The sequence below is a fragment of the Scomber scombrus genome, chromosome 17 (assembly GCF_963691925.1).
Source record: "Scomber scombrus chromosome 17, fScoSco1.1, whole genome shotgun sequence".
NCBI lineage: Eukaryota > Metazoa > Chordata > Actinopteri > Scombriformes > Scombridae > Scomber > Scomber scombrus.
The window spans coordinates 23,141,533-23,165,980 of NC_084986.1; the positions used below are offsets into that span (position 1 = coordinate 23,141,533).

General features: G+C 39.1%; 2 protein-coding genes across 3 annotated transcripts; both read left to right on the forward strand.

Annotated features, from left to right (window-relative positions):
- The first annotated feature begins 1,087 nt into the window (after window positions 1–1,087).
- Window positions 1,088–6,093, forward strand: sprtn (SprT-like N-terminal domain). Its single transcript, XM_062437302.1, has 5 exons — window positions 1,088–1,654; window positions 1,753–1,852; window positions 2,721–2,849; window positions 2,944–3,238; window positions 4,278–6,093. The coding sequence occupies exons 1-5, from the start codon at window positions 1,314–1,316 to the stop codon at window positions 5,276–5,278; spliced, it is 1,866 nt and encodes a 621-aa protein (XP_062293286.1). The 5' UTR covers window positions 1,088–1,313; the 3' UTR covers window positions 5,279–6,093.
- Window positions 6,094–13,353: 7,260 nt separating this feature from the next.
- On the forward strand, window positions 13,354–22,216 carry fam89a (family with sequence similarity 89 member A). Of its 2 annotated transcripts, none has more exons than XM_062437103.1 (3): window positions 13,354–13,710; window positions 15,636–18,767; window positions 18,935–22,216. In XM_062437103.1, exons 1-2 carry the CDS (start codon window positions 13,462–13,464, stop codon window positions 15,927–15,929), a joined length of 543 nt encoding a protein of 180 aa, XP_062293087.1. In that variant the 5' UTR covers window positions 13,354–13,461; the 3' UTR covers window positions 15,930–18,767; window positions 18,935–22,216. The 2 variants fall into 2 exon arrangements, with proteins under 2 accessions (XP_062293087.1, XP_062293086.1); XM_062437102.1 differs by having other exon boundaries at window positions 15,636–18,764; window positions 18,974–22,216.
- Window positions 22,217–24,448: the final 2,232 nt, after the last annotated feature.

Consider the following 24,448-nt stretch of genomic DNA (forward strand, 5'->3'; position numbering starts at 1 on the left):
CCTAAAACGTCACGGGATTCAGAGAAAAAGGGCTGGCCAACAAAATCGAATAACAACAAAAATGTATGCTTAAATTTGGTCATAAATTTGAGTTGTATCCAGATTTTTAATTGTTACACCACTTAAAATATAATCAATGTTTAATATAAAAATGACATAATACACATTCACATTGATTTAATCAGAAAATTACAACCGAAAACGCTCAAGAGAGCTTTTTTGGTTGGCCAACTCCCTGTAGGGAAGAGACTACACATCCCAGAATTCATTCTGTTGAGTTCAAAATAGGGGGCGTCAAGTTCCCGAGTTACTCAGCTCTAAAGCGGAAACGAGGCGCTCAACTGTGTCACAACAAAAGTAAAGTATTGCAGCTGTTAAAAAAAGCATTTGTGTAGCAACAGTGCAACAGACACTTGTTCTTATGTAAATAAATAATAAACAAAAAAACTATTATCTGAACCACACTGTTTCTCTTTATTGACAAAATGATCCAAATATTTATCTTACAATTTGCAGAAGAAAAGAAACAAACAAAACAAATAAACAACAACTCTGAGCAAGAGGGAGTTACAGCACATAAAAGGATTTGAAACATAAACAGGTGTTATTAGTTGCCACAGCCTTTGGATGACAGGAAATGAATCAATGTACTGAATGACCTCCTTTGTGGAAACCAAATTAGGCTTTTTCCCTGTAAATTTGCTTTTAAGAACATTCAATTTAGCCAGTAAAATTAAAGGTTTTGTCATATATAGCTGAGAATTTAATGTTGGTCTTATCTTTTAGTATTCCAAAAAATGCATGAATTAAATCAGATACTGTAGCACTCTGAGTTTAACTATGAATGAAGGTATTTTTTAATATGGTTATGCTATTTTTTAAATTATTATTAGTTGTAGTAAAAGTAGTAGTAGCATAATTATGTTATTCACAAAAACTTTTTTTTAAAACCAGTACCAAAACAAGCGAACAGCAGTTTCAATTGATTTACACCGCTACCACATATGTAGTTTTATTTTGAAGTCCTCAACGGAAATGATTTTGCTGTATGGTGATACACTTGACAGATGAACAGTTGGCGCTAGCTTTGGACTGACAGCTAGCAAACATCATCGTCCAACATGCAAATATGAATGTTTTTACTGATTTTATTGATTTTATTTGACTTTGGTGGTGATGTCAGATGTTGTGTTAGAGATATGTACAAGCTACATTAGTTAGTTAGTTGTTTTTTTGGCAAGCTAACGTACACATTAACCCAGGCTAGGTGGCTAACTTCAGGTACCTCCCAGCATCTCTTCTCTTCTTTTATCATGGATGATGATTTTCTGCTTGCTATCCAGCTTCAGGAGCAGTTTAACGCTGAATATGAGTCGTCAGTATTTCCATCAAACAGCTCTGGGGATAATGACTTCGGACACAGCAGTAAGAAACGGAGAGTGGAGGTAGCAGGAGGGGGCGGCAGCAGCAGCGATGTTGTCCCCTACTGGAAGCCGACCCCGCAGCCTGAGAGGCCGCTGTCCATCGTGGATGAGTCCTGGGAGACGCTGGACCCCAACCCCGATGTCAGAGCCATGTTCCTGGAGTTCAACGACACGTTCTTCTGGGGGAAACTCTGCGGAGTGGAGGTGAAGTGGAGCTCCAGGATGACACTGTAAGTCACTTTCTATTGTTGTCATTTGTTATGTGGTTTTTATTGTTAGGCTAGAATGTCACTGACCTCTATTTCTCTTCTCATGTCTCATCCTGTAGGTGTGCTGGTGTGTGTTCATATGAGGGTCGAGGTGGACTGTGTTCGATCAGACTCAGTGCACCTCTGCTGAAGCTGAGACCTCGAAAAGACTTGGTGCAGGTGACACAGATCTTGATTCTTTAGAGTGTTTTATCAAAAGGACTCTCTTGTAACTTTTTATAGAAGTACATCACAATATGCACCAAATACAACTAACCGGTCAAAGTGAATGACCAGAAAGACATTTACAGTAGGCTCAAAAATGTCTATCAAGATTCTGTGTGCACTGGTCACACAGCTCATAATAAGACGTACGCTTTATAAAACCAGTTTAAATATAGCGGACATAGGGTTGAAAATGTATAGCCTCTTATAATGTAAATACTGGTAAAGTGAAGTGGTAGGTCAGATAAAATAAGGGCCCGATCAATACTGGGGGAAAAAATTCTAATATCTATATATTGTTATATGTCAGAATAAACATAATAAAACTTTTTTTAGCAATCATCCCGCAAATGTGTTTATCAAACACTTGTGACAAAGATATGTAATGAAGGTGTGATATTTTACACTTTAATAATACACATTATTGTGTACAATGGCATCAGTGCATTGAAAGTGCAAACTTCAGTGGGAATTTAATAATTATATATTAAACTTGAAGTAAGAAAAATGATCAAGTATACACAAAATGCTGCTTATATAACTTTATTTTAAAAATTGGCACATATCGGACAACATATCCGCCAATATCAATATACCGGCCAAAAATATCAGTTGACTGATGTATCGGTTGGGCTCCAGATAAAATCCATCAATACACAATAGTTTCTTACTTTCAATTTCATTTAATTTGTCCTTAATTTATTTGTTCTCCAGCTCCAAAGTGTCAAGTGTGTATTAGTATAGGAGATTAGATCAGAAAATATGACCAGAAAGATTTTCTTAGATTGATTTTTGTGGTTTGTGTGTTTGTTTGTTTCTGCAGACTCTTCTCCACGAAATGATCCACGCGCTCCTGTTTGTGACCCAGAACAACCGAGACCGTGACGGTCATGGACCCGAGTTCTGCAAACACATGAACCGTATCAACGAGGCCACTGGGACGAGTATTTCTGTAGGTGTATCTTCTTCTACAGTTTTAAAAAATGTAGCTAATATCTTATCAGCGATCTTATCAATAGAACCTCTCAACCGTCTGTCCTCGTCAGGTTTACCACAGCTTCCACGATGAGGTGGATGTGTACCGGCAGCACTGGTGGCGATGCGACGGGCCCTGTCAGAACCGCAAACCCTACTTTGGCTATGTGAAGAGGGCCATGAATCGAGCGCCGTCTTCTCTGGACCCATGGTGGGAGGATCATCGGAGGACGTGTGGCGGGACGTACACCAAGGTCAAGGAGCCTGAAGGATACGGAAAAAAAGGAAAGAAGAATGGAAAAACTGATGGGAAAACCTCAGAGAAGAAGCCCTCCGGAACTGGAAAGCCTTCGAGTACAACTACAGGTAAAATACCAGTACCTCCTCTGTGTATTCACTGGTAATAGCTGGCCTATTTTTCCAAATATTGTCAGCTATGTGCTACTGAATACAGTTACTGCTACTTAACAGTGCTACCCTTTACCCTACACTTAGTTAAAAATACAGTACATTGGGTTCTCTGTAAATGCTTCACAATAAGGCTGTATTCAGACTAAATCAGGCATTGCGGCAAAAACACCAGTCCTCCCACTCATTTAAATAGGGGTAGTGTGTTCAGGCTGCTGGGGTGTTGGCCACAGAGAGGAAGTTGATCCAGAGTCAACATTCTGCAGTGACCAATCACAGCCAGCAATCACACTGACCAGAACTGAAAAACCCTGCCATGAGGGAGGATGAAGACATTACAAGGACGAGGGGAGGACATTTCTTTTTGTTGTTGTCAGCTTCTTGATTCATTTTAAAGAAGACAACAGATAAACCGAGAGAGAGAGAGAGAGAGAGAGAGAGAGAGAGAGAGAGAGAGAGAGAGCAGCTGTGGTCAAGCGAGCTATAGAGTGATTGAAGAGTGGTGGAAGGGAGAAAGACAGTGAATCAGATCAATAAAATGTTATTTTTGGGTTGTTTCAAAGCACTTATGTTCTTAACTTGTTCAAAATCTCAAACAACCGTGCGACAATTTTCCACAACGCCTAATTTGGTTTGAACTTGGCCTAAAAGCCACTTCATCTTTCACTAGTTGGCTCCTTATAATAGAAACTAGCAGCAGAAGGAACTGTTTGCATTGGCAGTGATGTCATACAGCTCTGATACCACTGTAGGAGAGAACAGTAAACAGTGAGACACCATTACTATCAGTGAGGCTGGACTACATGCGTGTTTCCATCTGAATCCCCTAATCTAAATATATTGAATGGGTATTGGATAAAAAATGTAGACTTTAACTACTTTAAAGTGGGATTTGATTTCATGAACATCTTCAGGATTATAACTTTAAGTAGAGTGAATGAAGTTTCACTTCTCACGTCTCAAAGAAAATCTCATTTCTACCTTTTCCCTCTCTCAGGTTCTGGATCTCAGGATATAAGAAACATCATACCATTTAGTGGCAAAGGCTTCTCACTAGGAGGAAAGTCCTCCACGTCTTCCTCACTATTTAACAAGCCTCCAGTGCCTGCTGGGAAAACAGCTCCATCCAGCTCCATCTCCTCTCCCAGGAAACCCCTCACCCCTTCATCTCCAGCTAAAGGGCTCAATACTCCTGTTGGCTCAAGCCTGAACAACCCAACCACAGGAGTCTCTAGCACCTTTCCTTCCATTAGACCAGTAGCCTCTGGGGGGCAAAAGCCACCCATAAAGAGGTCCGTCAGTAACACAAGGGTGTTTGTCAGCGTCAACGGGTCACCGGTGAGACTGCCAAAACCCCACAGCACCCTGAGCAGCAGCCAAGGAGCAGATAGAATCAAACAGAAGTCCATTGGGGGCCTTTTCAACATTACAGGCCTCAGGAAGTCCACGAGTCAATCCTCAACCTCAATCTCAACCACAGACACTAAAAGAGATTCACTGATGTCACCAAAAGGTACTATGGGTGCTACCTCTGCCCCTTCCTTCTTCCCTAAACAATCTAGCAACCATTCATCTTCCACCTCCAGCATATCCAAGCCTAATCCCAACAATTCCAACCATTCCAAATATCCACCCGTCATTCCAACCAAAGGCAGCCAAGCCAAACCAACACAGTCCAAGTATTTCCACGATTCTACCAGAGACAGTAAACCAGGAGCTTCCAGCGGGGGTCAGGTATCGAGGAAGAGGCCGCTGGACGATAGCGGCGGCTCAGCCAGCATCTTAAACTTCTTCCATAAGACATTAAGCAGCGATTCAGATACCTCAAGGGAGTCGGTAAAGATAGAAGCACCTGCAATGCAGCAAAGAACTGCCACCGCTACCGCTACCTCCTCCACCTCCTCCTCCTCTTCGGTGATGATGGTCAGCTGCCCCGTTTGCCAAGCAAAGGTGCAGGAGTCGAAGATCAATGCACATCTTGATTCCTGCCTCTCCTGATTGAGGACTGATAGAAGGGAGGTTGCAATAAAAAGGTTCCAAAAGGAGAACGTTTCAGGGAGTTTGCAGTGTTGAGTTTTAGTGCTTGTATTATATCTCCTTTTTAGACTCTCGCCTGAAGTTTTTGATACATTTTCATATTTAGAAAAAATGACATCACTGTTGGTTTGAAATGAATTTGCCTCTGTTAAGTTTTACTACCAGGTTGGTTTGTTTTCTTTAAGCTTTTCATATCACTTAACTGCAATAAGGATCATTCTTTTCTCACTGGTGCCTGTTGGACAGTTTGTGCCTTTTACTGATAATGTAAGCCAACAAGATCAGTTCAGTTCAAAACCTCCTCCACTCTTTTACCACCAATTATGGTTTAAATTTAGAAGTTGCTGTGTTGTTAAGTTATTTTCGCCTCCTGTGGGGGGGCGGATGGATCGTGCAGTTCCTGCAGTCAGATGTATCCTACACCTCAGATCCGCCTCCGCTGCCCTTCAGACAGCAGGAGACAGCGACCGACCTCTGCTGATCTGCAGGAATCAGATTTCAGACTTGGAAGCTATTTATTTCTGCAGGTCTTCACATTTACACTGCACCCAAAAGCCAGGCAGGGTCAGACAGTGCAAGGGGTATCTTAATTTATGTTTTAAGTTTTCAGAACTGCACAGGTATTACTATCAATCAGATCTACGGAAGATTATTTGACATGCTTTTATTTAGGAGGGTGGGGTGGAAATGTTCAATTTTATATGTGTATTTTTAATTTTTATGTGTTGTTTGTTTCTAAAGGAAGCTGCTGAATATGTGAAGGTTTTATTACTAAATAAAATATTTTACAATTATGGTTTCTTAATTATTTAGTTTGAAGCTGAATTCATGCCATCATCTTACAATTAATCGTCGCATCTACTGAGAGAAACTCTGATATGATAAATTACCACAACAAGTTAAAGTAAAGTAAAGTAGTTCATGCTGTCAATAAAAGGAGTACTAACATAAAGAACAAAATAAAACACAATTTAGTGACATCTTCTAAAGTGATGCTATTAGAAGTTGTTAACACATTCATTAATCAAAGTGGTTGTTTTTTATTTGATGTGTGCATATTATGTTATGGATTTGGGTCTTGAAATAAGGTTTATGTTGCTTCAAACAGCTTCAACCACTTGCTCTCATCACAGGGTAAAAAAACAAGACCAATTTGAGGGACTTGCAACTTTATAGTGAACAGAGGCCCCCTGCAGACAGCGGGGGTAGATCAGGCTGATGGTGGGTGTAACGGAGCCCGTGGGGGAGCAGAAGGAGGGCGATGAGGGGAGAGGTCAGAGGTCAGACAACGCAAAGCCAGCTGCCGATCAGGACTACGCCCTCCCGTCCCCGCAGGACAGATTGGAGCGAGGCCAGGGGCAGTGACACAGCGTGTCAGCATACACCCGTTTCATTTTAATGACCAGGGTCTGCTGCTGCCGCACAAATCCTTGATTACCATCTGGCTGCATGCTCATCACCCTTTGAAGTGGAAAAATAGATCTCGAGAGAAAGAAGATGCTTCAGGTGCTGAAATGTGATGGTTAAAGAAAAAGAAAGGGGGAAACAGTTCTTACATGTTCAGATTTGTTATTTACAGCCTTAAGTGTCTGAATGACTATTTCTGACTTTTGCACTCAGGGAAAAACAGCTTACTTACTTCAAGATTCAAGATTCATACCATGGCACTAGAAGGTAAATCATATTTCCTACTTCTTCACAAAGAAAAACAGTTCACTTTCACTTGACCCAACCCGAAAGTTCAGTCAGGAGTTTTTGACCCTACACACCTGTAAATAAGACTAAATGGTGCATGAAGACTGTTTTGAAGTTGAAGGTTATGACTACGAAGGACACTTGAAGGCTGTGAGGAATTATAGTGCATTCCATTTGTACTCAAAAGACAGATTTTCCGAGTTCCCAGTCGGAAATTTCAACTGGAAAGACCCCTGAAGTCGGATTTCCGACTCGGAAGGTCGGACGAACCTCACCAACCTGACTTCAAAATCCACCCAGATAGCAAATTTACTGTGGCCCAGATGAAGCCCACCCCCAACACTTTCGGCACTTTCATCTGGCCCACATACAGCGTTGAATGATAGCACTGGGGCGGTCAGATCTGGGCCACAAGCGAGCCATAGCAATGCCGTATGTCAACCAAGAAAAAACATAAACCAGAACTGGCCAACATCCTGAATACACATACCTGACAGCACCGCATATTTACCAAAAAAGGTCCACATTTGATATGGGATATTTAGGCCATATTTGCTATTTTACATGTGGGGCATTCCATTTGGTCTGGGCCATAAGAAGGCCAACAGTGCTGCATCATTGCCTGAAGTGGCCCACTTCCATATGCTTTCTGGGCAAGATGGTAGCCATCAACAGTGTGAAAGTTGTGCTGTTTATTAGCACTTCTGTTTTATTTGTGTCTCATTAAATCAGTCGTACACACAGCACTGTCCAACTTCTATCTGTGGACATGTTGCTACGATGTTTGTATGAGCAAAATACAGCGAAATGCGTTTTTATCGACTGATATTGCTAACAATGGTTAACCTGGCTGGTTTTCTGACTTCTTGAACTGGAACAATTAAAACTCGGGTATGACACTGACTTCCGACTTCCGAGGTAAATGGAACACGGCATTACTCGTTGTTTCCTGTCATAGAGAGGAAACTTCTCTTACTTCATCCCCATCATAGCTCCAGAACAGGAACCTGTGTTTTTATTGTATTTTCAATGTAGATATAGATTCCACATATCCACATTGATTTGTAGTGGTTTAAATCATATCAATATCCAGCCATCACAATAACTACACCTCAGCATGACTCCTTTCCCTTGTTTGACTCAGGAACCTGTCATCCTCATCCGCTTCCGAGGCCTCTGAGCAGAAGGAAACCCCATGTCATTGACAGCAGCTGTTGTTAGCAGCTATTCCACATCCATGACCTGCTGCATGCTGACACGCTATAGGAAGCTGACCTCCTCCAAACACACACACACATATTATACACCCCCTCCCTTCTTCCTTTCAGAGCCTATTGTCTCTCTTTGACAATGATGTGTCCCAGAAAAGCTCCAAGTTCAATGTGCCGTTGTTCTGTTGGCTGTCGCGGTAGCTCGATGAGACTGAAAGCACACTTTCTGATAGAGGTTCCAGTCCTTCCACTGCAAAGATCATTCAAATATGTTGATCTTCACCTTTGAGTAACCACAAAAACTTTTGAACAGCAGTTCAAATGTTAATAATCTACAGACACTGTCACTTTTTCTTGTTCAAATATGTTTCTATCCATAGTAGTGGCCTTCAGTCACATTGGTTCAAACTGAAATATCTTGACAGCTGTTATGTGCATTTCCATTAAAGTTTTTACAGACATTCATTCATGGTCCCCAGACAATGAATTGTACTGACATTTATATTGACTTTACTTTCTTGCACCATCATGAGGTCGACACGTGTGGTCCAGATTGAAATATCTCAACAACTTTCCAATGGACTGCCATGAAATTTGAGATAGCAACCCTGGAGGCTCAGTTCTAATGGAGCGATGATCGTCTAGCTTTTCATGCAGCTCCACCAGCAGGTCAAAGTTTTCCCTAATTCAGCCATGAAATACTGTACAGATATAGATGTTCCCCAGAGGATAACATCTATTGACTGTGGTGATCTTTGAACTTTTCCTGGAGCGCCAATATAAGGTTGAGATCTTTGTTTTTTTACTGAATTTTCTCAACACTTTTTGGATGGTTTGCTGTGAAATTTGATACTGAGATTCATGGTCCCCAAAGGATGTATTGTAAAAACTGGATCCCCTGACCATAAGTCATTAGTTCAGAATTGTAAATTGCCCTTCACTGGTTCATGACCAATTAATCTCAATCTCATTATACCTGTAAAGACTCAGAGTCATAAGTATGGTTTAGACTCTTAGTTTTGCGTAATATATACTTTAATTTATGCAATGTTAAAAGTGTCAATCACCAAACTACCACGGTGAAAATCCATGTTATTGTAAATATGTATATATATATTGTGTGTGTGGCTCTCAATAAGAGAAACTAATTGTCAATATTCTATGGCATTACATGGTTTTTCCTATCTCTTGTAATGCAGATAAAACTTACAGCATTGATGTAGGCTACTAAATAATGCCATGTTCAGTGAAAGCATCTGATTTCAACCATAATGCCCAATGTGCCAAAATGTATGAAAAATGTTTAAATTAATATTCTATGCATGGTGGGAATGATGCTATGAGGCAAGGCAAGGTCACCTTCATATTCAAATGGTTTATTTTGTCCAACCAACATTCAAACATCCAAGGAAATTAAATATATAAGGATACCAAGAAGAGAACCACAGAAATCTTTGCTCGATAAATGACTTAAATGATATATCTGGGATCAAAATTGTCAATAAAGTATCTATTGACTGGTTTATCATTTTTTGGTTGTTTAACAGCAACACATTTGATATTTGAAGTGGCATAAGGCATAAAAAAAATGTAAAAGGATGGACAATAAGAAGGAAAATTGGGAAAAAAGGGAATAATAAAATAATGTAGCAAACAAAGTAAAAGAAGCGATTAAAGTTTATGATGAGATGGTCTTTTCCTTTTACTGTCGTTATTTTGGTCTTTAGCGAGGTAGCACTTTCCAGCAGAGATATAAGCGGATATCCTTAGACCGTTATTAGCCGGCCTATAGACTAAGTGATGCAAACTCTTTGTGCTTTTCATCAGGCCGATTAACACGGGACTGCTATGTTTACATGCATCCCCAGGGGGTGCCGTCATATGCCTAATCCTTTGATCTTAGGGAACAGTGATGATGGTGGTGGTGAAAGCTTATAGTGGGGTATTTCTGCTTATAAAACCCCTGAACAAAACAGATTGTCCTTGGTCAGGCTCTTTAAACTGTGCAGCTGTGGACTGTCAGCTGATGGCTAATTGTTTTAAGCACAGGATTAGGCTGTACAGAGGGGATGGGATGCTTTTCAAGGGCGAATAAAGCAATATGATAGTGTGTTGACTGATAGCATGGTGATAAGTCAAAAGCAATTAACAGTTTGAGACACAAACCCTGTTAGTTCATAACGCTATTTAGCTGTAAATACAAGAGTTTTATTTGTTGAATCAACATTTAATGGATTTAAATAGAAATTTTAACACATGATACAGTAGATAACACATTTTAGCTAGTGGGCTAGCTAGCTAGCTAATACAACTTGGTAATATTGTTTTATTATGTTTATAACATTATTTAAGTCTTCAAGTCTGGTTCTTTGTAGATATGTGTGATTTATTGTCTCTTTTTTCATTATGTCAAACAAACAAAAGCTAGAGTTAGCTGTAGCTAAGACTGTTAGCATTTGTTTCTAAGTAACATTAGCTTTTGACTTTGCTTCCCATGATTAGAGGTAAAAACCAAAAGTATAACACTTTATATTTCTTTTACATTTGATTTTAATCAATCAACAAACTATTTATGTATTAAGTTATATTTTAACATGTGATTTCTTTTACTAGTCAACGTTTATCAGTTTTAGGGCTCCATGAACGACATCACTGAAATATTTTTGTAACATTGACAACTATGTTTCGTATAACATGCTGTTACCGTTGTTTTTGCTGAGATTTATAAACTGCTAACCTGAGATTGATACTAATGTGCTTATCAAATTTTCAATAAAATCTATTAAGCAACTTTCCCGAACATGTTGAACTATTCCTTTTAAACAATCCATAACGTTTTAACATTTTTTTGAAGTCTTTCTTTCAGTTTTTTAAACAATTATTTATTTGATATGAAATCAAAATATCATCAAAACATTATTTCTTCCTGAACAAAATAATGGTGGTAAAAATGCGTATTGCACCTTTAAAAAAACAATTGTTTTTTGTTTTACTTGAGACCTCACCTGGCTGTAATAGGGTCTTTTTCCCTTTTATTGTTGGGTATAACGAGCACATGAAAAGAATGATGAGGTTTGATGTCTCAACTGTAAGAGAGAAGTCAGTGAAATGTAATTCATTTCAGTCGAGTGATTAGGAATACCACGCTGCAGGCTCCATCCATCTGCCTCACTTTGTGTGTGTATGTGCATGTGTGTGTGTGGCACAGCACATGCCTCTCTCTTGTTGAGGAGCGTGTGTGATGCTTTAGTCTGCCGGTTTCAATGTTATTGTTGTGTTATTGTTGTGTTATTGTTGTGACGGCACTGCAGGCTAGGGGGGGGCGGGAAATGAAGCCCACCATCTGTCCTTTGTAGTGTCACCATTGTCCCCCACACACGCGCACACACACGTTCCTGCCATGACTTCTCAAACCCTGTGTCTAAACTCTGCTGTTATCAGGGGAATTTATTATATTGTTTTTATTGTAGGGACTCAAAATAACACAATTTTCCATTGAGAGCCAGCTGGCAGTCATGTAGGTGTAATGTTACACATTACACCTACATACAGTATAGTACACACAGTCACACAGTATTGACATTGCATGTGGGTGATCATTTAACAGAACATTGTAAAGTATATATCTATAAGATCATAAATTATAATTCACTCAGTTTATCAGCAAACTTAAATATATAAATAAACTTTTAGCCTTCATGTTGATGATATTGTTTTACAAACTATATTTTATATTTTTATTTATTTATTTCATGAAATCCTTTTAATTGAGACAAAAGTCTCTCAATCAATATCTTGAACAAGAATCAATATACACTTAATATATATTGTTTTTTTTAAATATAGGAATAAATCTGAATGCTGGAGATTAAAAACAGAAGAAGAAAAGAACCAGTTTTCATGCCTCTAAAGTGTTTGCAGGGAGACGCCCAGCAGCCACTGTGTTTAAAAGACAGGAAGTGGATGTTAGTACTCAGCCAGAATCCAGCAGGCAAATTTGCAACAACCAATCATAACAGGACCAGAAAGTAAGCTTCACAGTAAAAGCTGATTTACCACATAGCTCTTGTTCCCACATGATAGCCTTTAAAATACAATCTTTCTGACCCTGTACAATGTTGAAATATATGGATGCCAAAATAATCCAGCAAGTGCAGTTAATCAGAGCGGTATACTTTCTACTACTCTGGAGTTAATACAGTATAACAATAAAGTGTAAAGATCTACTACACACAATAAGATAAGATAAAAATTATTCCTTTATTAGTCGCATGGTGGGGACATTTACATTATTGAAGCAGCAAAAGTGGACAGTGAAATTAGAAAGAGCATAAATAAAAGAAAATAAAGAACAATAAATAAGTAAGTAAGTACAAAAGCAATAAAAACAAAAGTAGTAAAAATACAGTTTTAAAAAGTGTTACATAGATAGTGTTAAGTATCCCACATGGATTTGTAGGATGCCAAATAAATAATAATAATACATAAAAATCTCATATCCCCTTTTTTTAAATTTAAAAATAAAAAATCAACTCAAGTCCCAATTCCCATCTTTTTTCAGCCAGTAACCAAGACATTTATAAGAGGATACTCTTTCAATTGCTGTCCCATTAAGAATAATAATAATAATCAGTTTTCTAGAAAACCGTATGCATTTTGTTTGATCATATTTTAAAAGTAATTTAAGATTTAATTATAATTTTCTGTAGTCTACAGTACATCCTGCACACCAACAGGCTGACATACTGCCAAGGGGGAGAAACATCCCAAACCAATTAACTATTCATTATAGTACATTGCCTAGTGCCTGTAATTACCCTCCTTTAATGAATAATAAACCTTTAACATTTGTATGGAAGATGATTAGGGCCACATGTAAGAGAATATTTGAGTACTGAGATTAAAGTTAGAATTATGACATTTCTCAAATTAAACTTCAGAATAAACAGAATTATGACTTTAATATCAGAATTCAAATAATTGTTCACACGTTGCCCTTCTTATCTTCCATACATGTGCCATGTTTATCAATCATGCTTTGATTGTGATTATCTCACCGGAAGTCACCTCAACTCATTCCGGCTCACTTGACGTGGCGTCGCTGACCGCCTCGGCAGAGAAAACCACGGCTGTTGCTCGTTGTGTTCAGTGCGGGGGGACGGTTGTGTACTCTTGGGACGAAACAGTCGACATCAACGTAAATACTCATATTATTACACTCAGCTGCACACGGGGGAGATGAACGGTAAGTCAGCGAACGGCACAGCGGGAGGAATGGCCTGTATTGAGGGTCTACCCCCGCTGCCGAAGAGCCTTAGCGGCTTGCTGAACTCCAGCGGCGGCTCCTGGAGAGAAATGGAGAGGATGTATGTAAAGAAAACCATGATCCAGGACGACCTGAGCAGAGGCAGGAACAACGCCGACAACCTCCTGGCAAACAAGCCGGCCAACCTCGACGCTGCTCTGGCTCTTCTACGGAAAGAGATGGTAATATTTTAGAAAACATATGTCTCATTTTATCGAGAAGAAAGTGTTTTTCACCGCTGGTTTATCTTGTCTGTCCAGTCGCGTTAAGCCAGACTCTCCTAAGAAACTCCAGCAGCCTGATGTCGCCTGGTTTATAGGCAAATTTACACACCTCTTAGCACACAATTTAAGACCTTTTACACATTATTAGCGTATTCTGAAAAATTCGGCATATATGTAATTTACCATACAACACATTTTATAAAGTAAAACATCTTCTTTGTGAGATTGGTTTCGCTCGTTGCAACTGCCCACTTTAATTTTTTAGTGAAGGAAGAATATCAGTGGAACAAACCCCAAAATGACAAGTAGTGTAAAATGCATCTATATGAGAGTTATTTTGGGAATTTAATTGTAGCCGATTTTATCAAAAGGACCTATTGATTCAGGATGTGTAGAACTTTTTAATCTACTCAGTATTTAACGTCGTTTTTTTGCATTGGAAGTTAAAACTGGATTTTTAACAATGTAGTCTGGTATTAAGTACATAATCCTTAAGAGACAACAGGATCAGGGGCAACTTTGCTGTATAAATCCTGTAAGGATCAAATGAATGTTATGACATGGATTGAGATGCAAACACAATAACCCACTCATTACACTCAGTTAAAGTGCTGTCCTTTGCCAGCAGCAAGGATTTTCATATCAGAACCAGACCAGATTTCATTATCAATCACATTCCTCTCTGGCTCCTGGACAATAGTCAGTTTTTTGCCTAAGCCTATCCAGTGATTAAGATGAAACATGTTGCTGAAAGTTGATCCTTTGGCTGTTTGTATTTTTGTTACAGGCTTTGTTAAATCCTATTTCTGCTTCATGTGCTTTACCCTACTTACAGCAGTTCCCCAAGTGGAGGCTTATCGCTTTATTGCTGTTAATGTATTACTATGAGTTTGTAGCCCAGATAAATTGTTGATGTGCTTTATTTTAGAGGCTGTTTGTCCCACCCTAGTTTTCAGAGCGTAGTGCTCAGTCTCAGCTGTTTGAACTGACAGTGACTTTGCATGTGTGTCCACTGTGATTTGTTTGGAAGACAAAGCAGTGACCCTGAGTTCATACACACTGCATTGTCAGCTGAGTGTTATGCGGCAGAAAAATGTACTTTTCAACCTTGACCATAGTCCTTTTTTTGGACTTGAGTTAGTGATGTCATAATGTCAGGTGAGGCTGCAACACATTATTATTTTAATTATTGACTCAATCTGTCTTTTTTTAAAATTACCTGATGACGTCAATAAAATAACAGTTGAAAACTGCTTATCGAGCACTGCTTGCTTTGTTGAATCAACATTGTAAAAAAAAAACACATTGATATTCAATTTCCAAAGATGTAGAAAAGCAGCAAATCATTACATTTTTGATGATGAAACTAGTTAATCTTTGAATTTTTTCTTGATAAACAACATAAACCATTACTTATTTGTAAACATGGTCAGTAGTATTCCTGTTGATCATATAATTGATGAATGGAGGTATTCTTTGAGCATTGTTGACGGGCAGGTAATGTCATTTTCTCTATAGTTACCTGTAAAGCTGAGACACTGAAATAAGTGGAAAATCAATTGTTGATTGACAGAATATAAATGCGTTATATTATATTTTACATTATATTCTAATATATTATATTATAAGAATATAATATTGTGAGGATTTGCTGCATTGAGGTTTTAGACTGACTAGGCTATGGGTTTTAGACTGTTGTTGAAGATGTTGCCTTGGATTATTTTCCACAGTTATCCAACATTTAAAGGACAAACAATCCGTCAGTAATTTAGAACCGGTAAACTGTATATTTGAAAAACAGTTCAGAAAAGGCTATAAAAAAGTTGATTCCATCAGAGAAATGTATCACATACTAATCCGGATCTCACTACCACCCCCTCCAGGTGGGTTTGCGTCAGCAGGACATGTCCCTGCTGTGCCAGCTGTGGTCGCTCCACGAGTCCATCCAGGAGTACAAGGGCAGCTGCCAGGACCTGAGCGCCGCCTCCAGCCTCAGCATGATGGAGAACGGCTACTTCGACGAGGATGACGAGTTTTACCCCGAGCCGGGCGCCACTCCCACCGGGGAACAGCCTGACGGGGAAGTCGGAGACGGGACAGGAGCAATGGCAGGGGCCAAGAACGGGAGCGGCATCGGCAAGGACGACAGCTGGGACTCCTTTCACGTCACCATCTGAGGCCTCGTTCCCAACATTTCTTCTGTAGACAGATGCATATTTTGAGGGTAAAAGACTTGAGATAAGCTGGAGGAAGAAATGACTGGCTCCGTATACTTTTTGGACCCTGAGAAGGGAGTGGTTGGTTAGAGATAGTAGCTCGTTACTGTAATCGACTATACATTTAAATCTCCAGCTTAACTCCAACTCCTCCTCAGGTGAAACATATACCTGCTTGTGCTGCAGAATGTTTTTTCTTTTTTGCAGCGTAATCAGGAGCTTCATTAGACTGCGGGCATTTTTTTGACAAATGGCCTCCTAAACACCCTGTGAAACACTCAGGAGTTGAGATGGATTGTATTCAAAGACTCCCAAGACTCTGTATACTCAACATTTGGCAATATATTAGTTCTTTTTATTACCAGCTCTGCTGCTGCTTCTATATCCAGTGGTTTTGCTCGCCAGTCACCCCTTTTTGGCAGAACTTTTTCTACATATTGATGAACAAAGTTTTATTATTTATTATATAATATAAAAAACATGATCTTTGCTTTCCTTTTTCTCTATGGAAGTTTTGTACTGAAACTCTACCCAGGTACAAGGGTACAGCATTTACGGGTTAGAAGTCCAAGGAATTTGAAAGAAGGCGGGATTTCTGAACTCTTCAGCCATCGTGGTGTAAAGAGACGATCAACTTTTGTGGACATGTTGACGGAGATGATGTGAGCATTTCTTCTAAGCATTAATTGTGACTGTTTAGAGAGACGTAGAAGAGATCATCTCAAGAAAGGAGAAGTCGGTGAAGTGCTCACACCTGAATCCAGAGTAAAAATGTTTGAACGCAGAGGTCGACCACTTTTCCGACCTTTTTTCAAGAGAGCAGACATTTGCTCCGAAATGTGAAATGTTCAAAAATGCTGGAGACAGTTTTCGGCTGTCTGCATAGAATTGAAACCTGGAAGTCCAGTGTACTCGGCTGCAGATAGTCTACTTCAATTAACCTGACTGCGATGGCGCATCACAGGCAACTTCGATGTGTCACTGTTTCCTGACTTGGTGGTTGGTTGGTGTAAAAGGCCCTGATAGCATCCGTGTAATGGTTTGAAACTATATAGTTTGTATCATGTTTTAGTATTGCCTTTTTAATTACGATACATCTACAGAGAAGTTCAAGGATAATTCTTCTTGATTACAACTTGGATTTTATTAGTATTGTTTTGGCCATCACATATTGATAATAACATGTACATGCTTTTTGAAATCTGGAAATATCGATCTCAGCAATATTACAATATTATATAACCATATCCAATAGAAATGACAGCAATTCCAATAAGTGAGAAATATCCTTTGATATATCCAGGTAACAAGTGCTAACCAGCCAGCATAAATAGAAAACAGAAAAAAAACTGGATGAAATGAGCTTTTTAAAGAGCTTATTATTCAGGCCATTGCTGCAGCCAGCCATTCACCACATTACCAGCTTTTAGACTTTTTATTCTTATAAGTGTTGCAAAAAGTTGAGCAACAGTGATCAGCTGTGATCAACTCACACAATTTGCACTTGCTAGTTTGAATGTTTGTTTAATTATAAAGGTCACATTGAGAGAGAAAAAACAACAAAAGTGCATACATTTGATCAGCGGATGACGGTAATTGAGTTTAAAAGGTTCAGTTCTAAAGAGGTCTAACAAATTTGTTGAGTTCGTCTAAGCAGCGTGGCCTTCAGATGTTGCTCATTGTGAGAACACGCAGCTGTAGCTCTAAACCTGGTAGCAATGATGAATTACACACAGGGTACTTTCTACTTTGTATTTTTACATTAATCGATCTCATCCTAGCAACACATACTCTGCTGCATGATGCGTTTAAACAGGCTAAAGGCCAGTCTGAACATTATGTAACACTGGTCGGGTGGATGTATTAGGTATTATGTCAGTGTTTCAATATACCTGCATACCTTCTAGGACGGGGGTTTTCAAAAGTCTGAGACTGTGGGCCTCCCCTCAGACAAAGCTTGGAAAAAGGTGCCCCTTTCCTGGATTCCTCTAGGATCTTGATTGTTATTTGAGCCCATAGACGCTCAACTATTGAGCCAAGATTAGCCTCATTTTGTTGTTTGAAATAACTTCAGACTTCACCAAATACATAAAAAGGTCTATTTGAAGGCATTTATTAGTTTCTGACTCTACAATTCCCCCAAACTATCTCTGAACTATTCCATTAACCAAATCACACACATTTAGGGTATTCTATTTGATCTCCTTTGGATGACTAATATATATTTTTTCACTTCCATTCACTGAGCCTCCCCTCAAAGTGTTTGGAGTCCCCCTCCGACCCCCAGGGAGGCCTGCCTCCCACTTTGAAAACCTCTGTTCTTGTAGGGGCTGTTTAATTATGAGCTGTAGTAGACGACCAGTTTTTATTACTCGTCAATACTCGTCACTAACAAGATTGTAGCGTTTTTTTAATTCAGGAGAACTCGCCTTCATTATACGCCTGTGAACAAAATTTGGAAAAAAACCTTTCTCCTGTACACTGAAAAACACTCTGCCAGTGAATATCTGCTCCATGTTTGAAGGGTGTTTTTTGGTAGAAACGTTCGACAAAAACTCTCCGCAAAGGCAGCCTTACTTTCAACTCTAGGTTGTCTCCATTGTCCTGCAACAGGCAAAGACGTTTGGATGTGCAATACTCTTAACTTATACTACATATGCTTGGTCTTCTTTAATATCTAAACTTCAAAAACAACTTCAAAGGTCTCTGCTGACCTTGTAGCATGTAAATCCATTACTCTAAACTACAGATAACATTCTGCCAACACCTGCCGTCACTGTGAGAAGGTGTAGACCAGTGGTCTCCAACCCTGCTCCTGGAGAGCTACTGCCCTGCATGTTTTAGGTATCTCCTCACTCTAACACACCTGATTCTAATAATCAACTCGTTATCAAGCCCTTTGACGAGCCTCAGCTGCTTGATAACGAGTTAGAGTGAGGAGATACCTAAAACATGCAGGGCAGTAGCTCTCCAGGAGCAGGGTTGGAGACCACTGGTGTAGACAGTTCAATTTCTTTCAGTGGCGTGTTGATTATTGTGTCTGTATAGATCGTGTGACGCCATCTGTTTGTAGACTTCTCCGTAAATTGCGTGCTTGTGAAACACGAACCAAAGAAAGAACAGCACCTAACGAACGAAATGTGTTTGGTTTCAGGCGCAGAACTAAACGGCGTCCTAACCAATGTCTCTAGAATGATTTACGTTTTTCGTAAAAAGGTACAGCACCCGATGATATCTGATGTCTTGAAGAATGTCTTTACAAGTCAATGTGCAACTGATGAACAGAGTTGGACAGTGACTGTAAGCATATTTGTTCTGTCCTTTGAGGACTGACGGTTCATCGTTGCATTGATAACTACGCCTTTAGCGCACTCGAAGAAACCAATGTTTTACAATGGAAAACAGTGTTTGATTTCTTATACCGTTTTTTGTGAAAGTGATGTCAATGACTGACAAGTGAAAGTCTGAATGATGCTACATTTATTATAAAACACATCTGCAAAAAGTTCTGAAGTCACAAGTGTAGGAACAGTAACTATACAAAACCAGTAATTACATGAGGATGTACAGCAGTGTGACATTAAAGTAATAGTTTGACATTTTGTTCGCTCCTGTTCAACTCGTTAGCTTATACTTATACTTTTAGGGTGTTTATGCAGGACAAGACGAAATCGACAACACACGAAAGTAGTAGAGCATTTTCCCCGAAAATGTCAAACTATTCCTTTTTAATCATTTCTTTCCAAAATGTGAGGTAAAATGAATACCTTTCCTTTCCCATCAGTTCAAGTTCTGATCAGTTGCAAGATGTATTTTACCTGACACACACCTCTCAAAAACACACCACTACATTCTGTATTCTCTTCATATCTGTAATGTATTTTTTAGCCTCTAAATAGAACCAGAAAATGACTTGGAGGCATTGTAAAAATATGATGGTATTCGCTCCATCGTCAAATATGTTGAATGTTTGTTATTTTCATGTTTGTTTGATGAGCCACAACTGATTTGTCTGTACAGTAAACCTGAATCTGAATATTTGTATTTCCGTTGTATGGCTGCATCCAATCAACCTATCCCAAGCTTAATGCACATTCGATTGAACCGTTTGCTAATCGATGCCGTTAAAAACACACCAGTAAAAAGTTTTCATTGGATGTCTTCACAGTTAGTGCCTTTTGTAAAAACTGTCAGCTCGCAGATCTGTGGCGTGCTGTTCAAAGATGGGAGAATTTGTTCATAACCGTCGATCATTTGACTTGCTTGACATCGCACTTGGTTTTTAAAGCTGCTACAAGTAGACTTTGAAAGCTGACGACTTTAGCGACCTCCTAAATCCTTTAGTGGTTCAATCAATGCCCCCATGTAGCAACTACAAATCCAGAAGTGTCCCAGAAAGAGCATGTTAGGAACTCATTGGTTCCAGATTTGGATAAATCTAAAAAGATTCCTCCTCATAGTTTCTTACTCATTCAAAGGCTCTTTTTGCATTTGGTAGTGTTGAATTTGTATTGCTGGCACCCTTTGTCGTTTGAGGTCTTCATGGTCAGTCAGTTCTCTTGTTCTCTTGGTTTGATGCCCTCCAGGAACAGCATGCATCAAACATGAACTACAAACTGTCAAGACTCATTTGAGGCCAGCATCGTCAGGCACATCTACACGTAGCAGCTTTGAATACCAAAACTTGTACCAGCCTTAACATCAGTCATATCGTTTGCAAAATAAGCAACATGGTGCACTCCTCACTTGTACAAACATTCCAAGTGTTCCAGTGATACGTTTGCACTTGTTTGAGGCTGTTCTGTTTGAAAACCTCCCCAAAACTACCAACTACCTGCTCCTCTTTGAGTTGGTACAACACAGTGACACTACTGTAACTGTAAATCCAGCACAGTTAGAAGATGTGGGAGCTTAAAATCAAAGCACCAGCAAATTGTTCCCGAAAATCATACATTTCTTTCTTGTACAACCTAAAAAGATTCCCCTTTTTTCATGTGGTTAGTGGAAATGTAATGTGGTGATATCACCTCAGAGGATACTTGGAAAAAATGTCGTCTTGTGTTGTTCCCTCCTGGTTAGGAAATGTCAAGATAAATTCACATGAGGGGAAAAAAATTATGCTAAAACGTTTGAACATAGTTATACTTGTAATGTGTAGTTTGGTGGGTTTTTTGTTCATCTATCACATGATATTATGCCTACATACTTCCAGCGACAACAATGGATTTCATGTAAATCAGAAATGTTATGTTTTGGTGCAAGTCTCTCCAATTAAAGGGCTTTCTTTCTGGACCCGCCACTTTGCACCATTGTTGAACAATCACATAGAGAAATCTGTCATTCAGAACAGCAGAGAGACCAATTTTTCAGTTCAAGTGGCCTCAATAGACCAGATTGCATTGCAACCACAAAAATTTGATGTGTTTTGACTTAAGTGAAGGGTATCTCTGCTATCACGGTCACGCCTCAGCATTTGCACCCATGCTTAAGTGGTTGTTAAAAGGCATTCTGGCATACATGGGACATATTTGGAAGAGGGTGCACCAAAAAGGCAAATGATAACACTTGATGATATTTAATGATGCGGTTCAGAAGGAAAACTTTCCATATAACATGCTGTGAAAGGAACCCACATTTCTGCTACCTAAAATTATCTTTGCTCCTGAAAAACAGCCTGTAAATGCATAAAAACACGTAAAAATGTCAGTTTTTACAGCCAGTTATTACTGTTGACATATTGGATTTATGTTCAGATTATAATCCACCTTTTCTCGTTACCGGCTTTAGCCGTTAAATTGGTTTGATATCGGAAAAGTGAATTGTCTTAACTTCATATTTATACTGTATATCATTGATCATAATCATTCATTAAATCACAATTATAGTGGAAAGAAGGTTTTAATGTGTTTTGTGTTGCATAGACAAAATGAGAGTTTTCACAGAGAAGATGTGAAGGCTGTCGTTACCGTCCAACCATTCCTCCTGTTATTTAATCCGTGAATGACCATACTACTGTTTGTTTGGACGATAGTCTCCGTGATCTCTTATCATAGTTACTATACTGATATGAATTTAATAAAGTGATTCCATACATTTCAGGTTTGGACTGAACTTTTTTCATTCTTCTATATGAAGCACAGTTTGGATAATTGACCTTTGACGAATCACCTCATACAAACCATAAATGAGGCTGGTGGGAATGTTGTTTATTCGTTTTGTATTGGACACATTTAGGTTTCGATCTTCCGGCGCTACACCAGATGAAAAGTTACAGGATCACTAAAGTTTTTACAAGTTAACCTGATAGGAACATGAGTGTGTGTACAAATGTCATGGCGATCCAACCAAGAGTAGACGAAATATTTCACTCAAAACCAGAAACGTCAACTTCATAGTTACACTATAAGGAAATTCAGGAGGTCAGCAAGTTATTAGGATGTATCCTCAGGAAACCACGAATGTCTGTACAAAATTTCATGGCGATCCAACAGTTCTCAAGATATTTCACTGAAAACCACATATGTGACCCTCATAGTGACACCAGGAAGTCCAACAGTTGTTGAGATATGTCACTCAAAACCACATATGTGACTCTAGAGGACATTTCAGGAGGTCAGCAAGTTATTAGGATATATCCTCAGGGAAACAAGAATGTTGCCATCCTTAGAGCCATCCTGCTACTGTGGCTTTGTGCTACTTCATACTCCTATGTACTTTTTACTAGATTACATTTATCATTGCTAATCTCTTTACAGTATATAAACAGTGCACCTCATCCAGCTATGACATTAAACATGTTAATGAGTCAATAATGGTAATAATATAGTACTTAATTATAACAATGTATCATAATAATGTAACCATGAGAGGGCATTTTGCTTGTATAATGGAATAAAAGTGCATTTTTCTAATAATACTTAAATTTAAGTAAACTTTTAACGCCAGACTTTTACTTAAAACAGAGTATTTTTTTTGTCCTGTGCTACTTTTGCTTAATTAAAACATTCTGAATATCTAAATACCTCTCCCACCACTCTAGCCTAATTAATCCACTGTCCCCATGGCAACCCCTTACATACAGTATGTGGCAGTATTTTTTGTGATGATAATGAGAAAATCCTTCATTAAGTCAGCAAAAACAAATGAAATGTAGGCTTCTTTGTCTTTTCCATTATGTTTTTTACTGTACTGCTTGGTGTCCCTGTAGCACCAGCCAATAAGCTTCAGCCTCAAACTGCCTGCAGCAGCAAATGAAAAGAACAAAAGCAGCCCTATATATCAGAAAACAAGCATTCATTTAAAAGCTTTTCTAAAAGGGTTTTTTGAAGTTGATGGCCTTCTGTACAGACTGTTGTGCATCATTTGAAGCTTATTTGGCTTTTCTCTCTCTCTCTCTGTCTCTCTCTCTCTCTCTTTGCTCTGTGCTCGGGTCTCGTGTTTCCTTTCTGAGCGTCAGTTGGGAGATTAGAGCAGATTAACATAATCTTGACTGAGAGAGCAAATCCAAGGTGCACATCACTCTCTCCACAGGAAGGGAGGGATTGGGACACAGTGCGGCGGCCGAAGGCTTGTTTTTCGCAATAACACAGACATGCATGTTGATTTAAGTAGAACTCTGATATCTGATTTATGATCTTTTGGCAATAAACCCTCCTGTTGTCTTCCTGTCAACCGTGCAACTTTTGTTCCCTTGGTTTGACTTTTCATAGAGCATAAAGTATAAATCATCACCCGATTCCGTGTTAGAACTTTGTAGACAGCTTCATTCCAATTTATTACCACAGATTTTACACATATTTTTAGAAATTATACTCAATAGGCCTCATTTAAATGAAAGTATACCTTGTTTTTGAGTCCCGAGGACAACATTAAACGAGTCATGTGTTCCTCTGTCTCACATAGAGGTAGTCATCTAGAAAGACTACTCCTTTAACATGAAGCTTATTGGATTTTCACATTGAATGCCAAGTGTGCCGCTTAATCTAAATGAGGAATGTGACCTGCCTCCTCTCGTCTAACGACACTTTTTTCCAACTGTTTTATCTGAAACTGCAATGATTCATGAAGGATTCCCCTATGTTTATTCATTATCTAGTTATTTTGTGTTCTATGGTGGTAGGAAGTTGTTTTGGTATTGCCCATATTACCCACATTAACATCAGTATGATTGCAAAGTTGGGTACAGTAATTTGGGGGGTTTAATGCTACAAAGTGGCAGGTTGTACAGGGTTTGCGCAATCTTATTAAAAAAATGGCTGATTTGCACCAGCAGGATAAACTGACCCTCCGGCCTGCTCCACTCCTCCTTTTCCCGCACTCTAGTCCCCAGTTAATGGATGTGAGGCGACTGCTGTTACAGTAATCTGATTAGTCAGATTAAACTTCTGCATGCCAGAGTAATTGACCAACACTTTCCAGAAACTGCATTTAGAAAGTCTCTCAGGAGGTTTGTTCACAAAGGTTTGGTCTGGGGGGGGGGG